At 54.8% G+C, this 9,895-nt stretch overlaps 1 protein-coding gene across 2 annotated transcripts; it reads left to right on the forward strand.

Annotated features, from left to right (window-relative positions):
* The first annotated feature begins 588 nt into the window (after window positions 1-588).
* On the forward strand, window positions 589-9,375 carry Ppp1r26 (protein phosphatase 1 regulatory subunit 26). 2 transcript variants are annotated; one of them, XM_052181964.1, is made up of 4 exons: window positions 589-727; window positions 1,703-1,800; window positions 2,553-2,768; window positions 4,150-9,375. In XM_052181964.1, the coding sequence occupies exon 4, from the start codon at window positions 4,208-4,210 to the stop codon at window positions 7,700-7,702; it is 3,495 nt and encodes a 1,164-aa protein (XP_052037924.1). In that variant the 5' UTR covers window positions 589-727; window positions 1,703-1,800; window positions 2,553-2,768; window positions 4,150-4,207; the 3' UTR covers window positions 7,703-9,375. The 2 variants fall into 2 exon arrangements, with proteins under 2 accessions (XP_052037924.1, XP_052037925.1); XM_052181965.1 differs by lacking the exon at window positions 589-727 and adding an exon at window positions 800-1,137.
* The last annotated feature ends 520 nt before the right edge of the window (window positions 9,376-9,895 follow it).

Below are 9,895 nucleotides of genomic sequence, written 5' to 3' on the forward strand. Positions count from 1 at the left end.
TGTTTAGTTCTCCTCGGCCTCAGGGTACCTGTCTCTAAGCACGGCTGAGATCTGGCTAAGATGGGGAGAGGAGGCATTGTGCTCAGACAGATAGAAGTGTTCTACAAAGTAAAGGGACTTGGGCAGCCCAGAAGCTATGTGCACCACCGAGGATCCTGGTAGAACACCCTGCGGTGTCCAGAGCAGGCAAACTAAGCGCAATCTTGAGCTGGGTGCAAAACGCAGGCAAGGAAGCACACATCTGCTGGTTTGAGGTCAGGAAGAGCAACTGTGAGTAGATGCCAGGCACGCGGGGGTCACTGGATATGGACCAGCATAAAGCAGTTAAAGAAGGTACGTGCGAGGGCTCGGCTGCCCTCCTGCTCTCCACGGCCACGCCCCTCGCTGTGGCCAACTTGCCGACGCGCGCGACCTCCAGTACCCCTGGGCTGCGCACGCTCTCGGCGCCGGGCGCTGCGCCAGGCCCCGGGTGGGAGGCCAAGGAGGGTCCCCGCGCAGGCTCCGAGTCCCGCGGGCGCCGCGGCCGCTTCCAGGCTGCCCCGTGCGCTCCTCCCGCGCGCAGTGCGTGTCCGAGCGCGGGCACTCGCGGTGCAAGTGGGCGCGCTCTCGCGGGCGGGGGTCCGGCCGGGCCGCGCGCCTCCCCGGAACTCGGCCGTGCCATTCCCATGATGCCCAGCCACCGGGCACGGCTTCCGGAGCGCGGCCGCCGCCGCCGCCGCAGCTGCGGGTAGGTGGCGGGAGAGACGGCCGGGGATGGGGGGGTCGCCCCGCCCCTCGCCGCGCCAGCCCCGCCCTCCTCTCCCGCGCTCCCACGGCGCGCCTGGCCCGTGTCCCCGCGGGACTCCGCGGTGGCTGCGGGCGCCGGACCGAGGGAGGGCGGGGCGCGAGTGTCCAGGCTAACCCGCTCTCCGGGCCTGGCGCCTCCCGGGACGCCGGGCGCAGGGCCGGCCGCTGGGCCGGCTTCGTGGTGCAGGCCGCGGCATGCGGGGTCGGGATCCAGTTGGTAGCTGGGGCTGGTCGCTGTCACGGGAGAGGGTCACGGCCCCCGGGAGGCGCCTCCCGCGGGTGCCTGGCGCTTGTTGCGCCCTGCTTTCCTCGAGAGCCAGCAGGCGCAGGTCGGGCCCAGGTGAAGCTCAGGTGAGGGGCGGGCTCCGGGTCACCGAGGCCTGCCTGGCCTTCAAGGCTGCCTTCTCGCCCTGCCACGCGCAGCTTCGAGGCTCCCGGATTCCCAAAGCTTGGGATCCTAGAAAATGAGTCCAGGGATGGATGGGTGGGAGCATAGACCAGCCAGAGGCCCTGCCACTGTCTGAAGAAGGGTTGGCATTAACCTGCTGAAGACCAGACTGCTGCTCCAGCTGCCTCTCAGACAGGGAGATGAGCAGTCAGTACTCAGGCAGCAGTGGGAATCTGTCTCCCCTTGCTTCCAGTGTGCACAGGGAATGGCAGACACAACAGTTTTTCTGGGGACCGAATCTTGTCAGCACCTCTAGCTTCTAAGGACCAAATCTTACACCCACTTTAAGTTACAGTATGGGGCCCTCTACTTCATAACTTAAGTGCAGAGGCCATGCTGGGGTAGGGAGTATGGGGGGATGATTGTACCCACAACCACCCTGGAAACCTGATCCTCAGAGCCTCCAGTTTAAAGCCCTAATTCTGGCTTTAGCTCACATTTCTAACTCTGAAGTTTATGGTTCTCCAGAATGACAGCTCCCAAGATCCACCAGGTAGTTGGACCAACAACCATTAAGACTGTCAGAAAAGCCCAGTTCTGGGTCCGTCGTTATAAGCTGTGAGCAGGTGAGTGGAAAAAACCTGATTTATTCCCTCAGCTTTGCACCTGCTGTAATGGCTTCCTGCTTGTTAAGATATTAATGTTACTCACCCCACCCTGCCCCACCCTGCCCTGGAGAGCACAGGGTGTGTGTGTGTGTGTGTGTGTGTGTGTGTGTGTGTGTGTGTGTGTGTGTGTTTACTTTGGTAGGTTGAGTGAGGTTGGAAGTAACCCAGATGCTGTCTTTGAACTAGATAAGGAACCAGTGCTAGCCTTGAACTCCTGATCCTCTGGCCTTCACCTGAGATTAAGGCGTACCCCACCACGCCCTACTTGATTCAGACCCTTCACAGTTAAGCAGTGCAGATGTTTTGTGATTTCTGTAGTATTGCTCTGGCAGTTTGAACAACACTTACTGGGTCTCCAGACAGTGAAACAGTTACTCTCCCCGTTAGTTCCCACTGCCCTGTTTCTGTGGGGCTTCTCAGGAAGGCAGAGCAATTGTCCGGGATGGCCAGGCTGTGAGCTCGGTAGCTAGTAGAAGAACGTACGCCCCACTCTGTGGCTCTCACTAGAAGAAAGGCAAACCAGCTACGATTAGTGTAGTTGTAGTGTCAGGGCAAGCTTTCCTCAATTTGTCAAGCCTTTCTCTACATAATGACATATCATAACAGAAAAAAAATGTATAAGCCATGATCAGTTTCTAAGTTAGATGTTACTGATTATAACCGAGGTAGCTTATTTTTTTTATAACCGATTTGTTTATTTGTTTATTTAGACAATTTGGTCCCACTACAGAGCCCTGGCTAGCCAGGAACTCACTACGCATAGACCAGGCTATCCTAATGGCTTGGACTAAAAATGTGCACCACCATGTCCAGTGCTCACAGCCGACTTTAAAAGCTGGTGGAAGATGCTTTGAAGTACACACGGAGCAGTGAAGACTTCATCCCCGAAGCCTTTGGGAACATCAGCCTACGCCTGAGACTTTCAAGTAATTACAATAGATTTTTTTTTTTTAATATTAGCTTAACTCTTGAAGCACGAATCGGTAGTCGCCATGAGTTGCACTGCGTTTGCAGTGACCTCTAGTTTGTTGCCTGTAGCTCTGAGCAGATTTTGGTCTAGATGGCCAGCCCCACCTCTTTGGGGGAGGGATTTCAGTGTGTCTACAGCACACCCCAGCCTTTCAGAAAGGAAAAGAGTCCTAATGAAATGGCTGGTGGACAGAGCGTAGAAGCAAAGCAAGCAGCAGGCCCGGCCCTGCCGTCTGGCCTTGGGTTAGGGTGGAGCAACCTTCCCTGCCTCCTCTGGAGGAGCTCAGGTCTCTTTTTCCTTTAGCCTCGCAGGTGATCTTCAATCTCTGGAAGACAGAAGGGCGTCAGAGAAGAATTAAGAGCTGCACAGAGCGGCTGGCATTTTTCCATAGGACCCAGTGCCTCGTAGATTAGGCTCCTCTTTGGGAGACTGTGAACTTTCTTAGTGTTCCTGACGCCAGCCTAGCTGTTACGTAGAGACCTGGCTCTGACCACATACACAGGCATGTGGCATGTCACGGCATCCTCAGCATCTGAGCTGACAAGCCCATGATCTGTCTACACACCACACAGTCCCTTCTCCAGACCCACCCATATGATAGGACCACCAAAATATTGGCACAACTTTCATGCTAATTGGCAAAGTTGGTGTCCGCCTTCGAGAAGCATCTGTCAGATACACAGTTGATGTTTTTCACGTGAAACAGTAGGGAGGACAACTCTGAAAAAGGCTTGAGGAAGTGCTTTTTGAGTCCTTCACGTGGTGTGGTGCAGTTTTGGTTAAAGAACATATTGGTCATTTCTAGAAAGGATTCACCCATAAAGTCCTACTTACCTGGGCATGTGTGTGGTCACTTTTTTTTTTTTTTAAGATTTATTTACTACATGTAAGTACAGTGCAGCTGTCTTCAGACACACCAGAAGAGGGCACCAGATCCCATTACAGATGGTTGTGAGCCACCATGTGGGTGCTAGGATTTGAACTCAGGACCTCCGGAAGAGCAGTCTCTCCAGCCCCTGAGTCACTCTTCTTAAAGCACAGAGAAACATTTCTAGACTGCTGTGGCTCTGACAGCACTGGGAGAAAGTGCAAACCCAGAAGAGAAAGGAAAGGGCTGCTGGAGTGTGTGGTTTGCTTTTAACTGAGTCTTCCACCTACAGGGCGGAAGTGACTCCTAGTACTGCTCGCAAAACTGAGACCTAAGAGGCTGGCATAAGCCACCCCAGCCAACGAGACATTAGGTTGTAGCCCCCGGCGTGTTGTTTCTTGTCGTGGCGTGGGTGTTTGCTGATGTTACTGCTTAGGTAGACCCTTCATTATGCTTTCTCTGTTCCCAGGATGTGAAACAGGCCAACTGATAAACCCTGCCTCTCAGCACCCAGCCTGCCTGCTAGGATGTTCCTCATGAACGCCCCTCCAGTGCTGGCGCTCCAATCCAGATGGGAGGCCTTCGGCCAGCCCAGGAACTTCTGCTTTCCAGACTGCTTCCCAGAGTCTAGAGAGGACACCTCCAGGGCTTCCGTAAGTGCAAGGGTACACATGCTCATCAGCACGCTGCAGAGAGACGAGGCTGCCCTGGGCACGAGCCATGAGCGTGTCACGCAAAGAGGCCAGCGTGCAGAGAGGTCCCGGGACACCAGGCTGGCCCCCAAGCCTGCTGTGTGCAAAGAGCTGCCAGAGTTCCCTGCCTGTGGCCTTGTGGCAAACCGCAGCGCCCTGGAGAGAGATGAAGCTGGGAGACATGGTCCCTTGGAGCTGGATTCTGACAGTGACGACTCCGTGGACCGGGACATTGAGGAGGCTATCCAAGAGTACCTGAAGGCAAAGGGTGGGGCTTCTGAACCTGTATCCCAAGGGGCCCCCTCTATCCCAGAGCCCGCCCATAGCTCTGCCCCGCCCATCCCATGTCCCCCACAGCTCACTCCTGGCTCAGGTAGTGTTCCTGTGGGAGCTGCTGAAGACCAGGGCTCCACCTCCCCAGCCAGCCTGAGCAGTGAGGACTCCTTCGAACAGAGCATCCGAGCTGAAATAGAACAATTTCTTAATGAGAAAAGACAGCATGAACGCCCGAAGTGTGATGGGTCTGTGGATAAAAAATCAGACCCAAACAACAGCCCTGCCAGACTTAGAGGGAACCGAGAAACCTCAGCCAGGGCAGCTCTGATGGGGACCACCTGTAAGGAGTTCATCTTCCGGAAACCGCCCAGGCTAACAAAGATGAGCACACAACCGAGAAACGTCCAGCCTAAGCTCACCACAGAGCCCGAGACCCCGGCGAGCACAAAGCTGACGGCCCACAGACCAGAGGCTGCCCAGAACAGGGGTGGAGTGAGGAGAAGCATGCCTGCCAGGCGCAGCAAGCGCATCAGGAACTCGGCCCCGGTGCACCAGGCATCGGACTCCAGCAGTGACGACGGCATCGAGGAGGCCATCCAGCTGTACCAGCTGGAGAAAACCAGGAAGGAGGCCAGTGGGGACCCGCCTCCGAGAGCCCCGCTGAAAGAGGAAAGTGCTGGCAGTGCCCCGCCAAGTGCCTTGCCTGAAGCCCACAGGAGAACCCCGAGCAAGAGAAAGCTGGCAGTTCCAAAGGTTATGGACACCACCCAGGAGGCCCTCCACCCCGATCCTCTCTCCAAGCTCCTAACAGATTCTAGAGCCTCTGTACCTCCAGGACACACAGCTGCCAAGAGTGAAGCTGTGCACCAGGCCTCACGCCTAGCAGACACTTCCACCGAACTGATGTGTGCAGAAGCCATCCTGGACATCTCCAAGACCATCCTGCCAGCTCCCATGGAAGGCAGTGACAGGCTTCCATCCAGAAACCCACTCTTCTGTCCCCAACCCATGCCTCCCCGCTCTGAAGGTGACAGCAGCAACGTTGACAGTGATGACAGCATCGAGCAGGAGATCCGGACGTTTTTGGCCCTCAAGGCACAAGTAGGAAGTCCTCAGCCTACCCCGGGTCCACTGTCCTCGCCTGGCCCCAGCAGCAACCCTGGCATCCCCAAGGCCCCTCTTGCTAAAACACTAGATCACCCTCTGGGCTGCAAACGGAAACGGAGAGGTGGAGGCAACACTACAGTGTACAAGAAAACAAGGGAGGGTAGAGAAAGTGCCCAGGATGGTGACCACATTCAGGGAAAGGTTCAGCCTGGCCATGATGGGTGGGACCCTCTCGGGCAGAGCAAAATCATAGAGACCCCCAGAGGAGAGGCTGAAGCCAAGGAGCTGCCTGTCACTTCCAGGACAGTTGCACTCAGTGATCCACACCTATCACAAGGCCATGGGGCCCTCGGGAAGGCCAGTGAGAAGGAGAGCTCTGAGGATAAGAGCAGTTCTCTGGACAGTGACGAGGACCTGGACATGGCCATCAAGGACTTGTTAAGATCTAAGCGCAAGTTTAAGAAGAGGTGCCGAGACCCACGGGCTTCCTGTAAGAAGGTCAGATTTGGCAGCGCAGACACTCGGAGTGGGGAGAAGCTGAGCAGCCTTCCAGGGGACAGGAAGGACCACAGACAGCAAGCACTGCGGGGCTGTCTGCCCAAGTGCAGAGGGGACAACAAAGACAGCCCAGGAGGCGCCGGCAGCAGTGTGGCAGAGAGGGCGAGGCTGGGGGCCACCGGGGGCGAGGATGCAACCCCCGCCGTTCTCCCCAGGAGGAGAAGTCCAGAAGGGGCTCCTCCCTCTAAGGACACGGGAGCCAGTGGCCACCCTCCTTCAGCCTCCAGCCCCACATCTGAGGACAGCGCAGTGGACAGTGATGACAGCATTGAGCTGGAGATCAGGAAGTTTTTGGCAGAAAAGGCCAAGGAGTCTACACGCAATGCAGAACCTCAAGGGGGCCCTGCCAAGTCAGAGATGCCCTGTAGGAAAGAGCCAACCCTGGGGTTGCAGCCCGGAGTGTGCACACGGAGCCAGAAAGCCAGGGGAACCCCTCAGCTGGCCGAAGGAAGGAGAGGCCCAGAGAGAGCATGGACACAGGCAACCAGCCTCTTGAGTCAGACCGGGAGGGGCACCCTCCGTGCTGAGCAGGCCACCCGCCTCACCACTGCCCTGGGCCGAAGCGAGGCATCACTACCCAAGAACACCAGCAGGAACAGCTCTGCCAAAGCATCTCCACCAAGCAAGAAAAGTGCTAACGTTCACAAAGACCGTAGCCCACAGGGAAGCCAGACTGCAACGGCAGAAAGTCTGTTCAGCCAGCTGCCCAGTTGTGCCAAAGTGGGTGCTGAGGCTGGAAGTGCTGGGGGAACCTTTCACCTGAACTATGGCAGTCAGAACTTGCTAACCCCCAGCCCTGGACCCCAGGCTGACCTCGCCCTCCCTTGGGGTGACTTTGCACACCACAGCAGGCTGTCCAGCCCATGGGTGCTGAACTCTGGTCAAGGCACAGTGTGGACGGGGGTCTTTCGGGGTGAGATGGAAAAGGGAGCCACATCACAGGCTGAGGGCCCACCCAGCCTTTCCTCAGGCCCCAGGAAGGGCCTGCCTTTCCTCTCCACCCAGCTCTTCCACTTCGGGAAGAGTGTTTCTTGGGGGTGCAAGCAGGCTGGCCTCTTCAGCCCCAATCTGGGCTTACCTCTGCAGGCTCCAGCGTTCTCAGCCTTCAGGGAAGCCCAGCCTGGCCACAACCCTGTATTTGGAAGCCCACACTTGCTAATGAAGGACAGTGGGAACTGGCCAAGCCGGAAGGCTCAGGGGACCCTGAGACAGCAGGACAGGAGGAATTCTGGCTCTGAGGACAAAGTTCTAGACCTGAGATATCGGCACAGGGTTGACAGGGAACAGCAGGACCAGGAGACCTTGGGCAGTGATGCCAGTGAATTCAGTGACACGTCCATGGAGGATGGGGGCAGTGCCACAGTAAGCAGTAAAGGCCTCAAGTTGTGAGAGGCATGTCATGGCTCTTGCCATAGTTGTGGGAAGAGGTGTCTCTGTCTTGCCTGATGTGCGTGCATGCATGCCTGTCTGTATGTGTGTGCCTATGTGTGTATGTGCCTATGTATATGTGCCTGTGTGTGTGTGCCTGTGTGTGTGAGGCAGCATAGGGTGGAAGTAGGGGATCCTGACAGTTAAAGAGCAAAAATTGGGTCCCTTCCATGCAACGCCCCACTCCCACCCCCCACTCCCCCCACCCTACCCCCCACCATGTAAATATGTACACTAACCTCAAATGCCTTTTTTATTTAATGAATGTGTCCTGGTACATAATGGGTTTTGTAGGTTTTTTTGTAAATTATTTTAAAAGTGCTGTAAAAAATACTTTTTGAAAATGTCGTTCAATCCTGCAGGGTGTGCCTAGCTGCAATCCTCTGTGGTCTCAGTGCATATATGGTAGATGAGTAAACACTTGATTCTAACCATCCTGGTGAGAGTCAGAGACAGAAGCTGGAACCGATTTGCTAGTGAAAATATTCAGGCCTGGAGATAGCAGCAGCTATTTATCTTGGAAGTGCTAATGTGGTTGAGGTATGTCAGGATACCACTGGGACAAGGGTGTCCCTGGCCAGAGGCTGTCTCTAGATTCTGTAGTCATGGCCTGAAATTAGAAAACATTTCAAAGCACAACAGCTAGCAAATTGCTAACCAACCATCCCCTGTCTAGTGTGGAAATCTGGCTACTGGCTTTGCAGCTCAGCTGAGCCCAGATCATCCAGTATCCAGTAGCTCGGGGATTCTAACATCCATATAAACCCCTTCATATGAGGGCTACAGATTTGCTTTTAATCGTGGCTCTAAAAGGTGATCCCACATATTCTTTTTGACTGTCCCGTTCTTGATGTATGTATGTATGGGTGAGTAGTGAGGCCATGAGATGGCATGGTCCCCAAACACCTCAGCCACCTGTGATGGTGGGCCCCAGCCCTGAAAACAGTGAGGACAAGCCCTCCCACACCTGCTGTGTATGACTCAGAGCCCAGCTGTGTGTGACCAATGATAAGTCAGCAGTCTGCATGGCTTTCTGCAACCCTGCCTCTACCCAGGAGAAAGAAGGGCCTGGCGAGTGCTGAGGCCAGGCTGCAGGCATTGGGGTCCTGGGAGTTTGGCAGTGATACTGCCTTGGTGCTGAGGTACCTGTGGCAACTGGAAACTGAAGATGTGCTGGACCCCAGATGTGAGGATCACTTCTGTGTTGTGATTACACCTTCCTCCCCTGAGTTCTGCAGCTCAATTTATTGGATTGTTGTGTGTCTACTTTGTGGCTGAATTCTGGTGGTGTTCTGACATGGAAGTGAATTTTCTACTTTATGCACCTGGGACTGGATTGTAAATCACTTCTGTGACACATACTCCAACCAACCTCCGAATCTGCCATGTTGGAGCTTTGATGTGGTGACAGGCTCTGTGGCCTCATTGTGGCCCTAAAGGATCTGGATCTATGTGTATAATAAATCCATTGTGCATATTTGTTCATGTGTTTCCGGGAGAAACAGCTTTGTGTCTTCAATGTTCCCACCTTAAATTTTTTGAGTGCTTTTAACCCTTGAAAACAAAAGCATCTTGTTTTGTATATAAGATCTATCCAGTTTTGGTTTTTGTTTTTCTAATGAATAAACCAAGTACTATCCACAACTTGATTTGTCCTTTGTTTGGGGGTCTGTAAACAAAGCCAGGCTTGGGTGGGGTGATGACAGCGCCAAAGGAAAGGAGCTTTGGCCTACAACTGCCTCCCTCAACCCTGTTCCTGCGCCCTTCCAGGTGTGGTGGTTTAAATATGCTTAGCCCAGAGAGTGGCACTATTAGGGGGTGTGGCCTTGTTAAAGGAGGTGTGTCACCATGGGGGTGGGCTTTGAGACCCTCCTAGCTTTCTGAAGACAGTCTTCTAGTGGCATCCAGACAAGATGTAGAAGTCTCAGCTCCTCCAGCACCATGCCTGCCTGGATACTGTCATGCTTCCCACCATGATGATAATGGACTGAACCTCTGAAACTGTAAGCCAGCCCCAATTAAATGTCCTTTATAAGAATTGCCTGGAGGGGGGGGCTAGAGAGAGGGCTCAGCAGTTAAGAACACTGGCTGCTCTTCCAGAGGTCCTGAGTTCAATTCCCAGCAACCCTATGGTGGCTCACAACCATCTGTAAT

Source organism: Apodemus sylvaticus, chromosome 5 (genome assembly GCF_947179515.1).
Source record: "Apodemus sylvaticus chromosome 5, mApoSyl1.1, whole genome shotgun sequence".
Taxonomy (NCBI): domain Eukaryota; kingdom Metazoa; phylum Chordata; class Mammalia; order Rodentia; family Muridae; genus Apodemus; species Apodemus sylvaticus.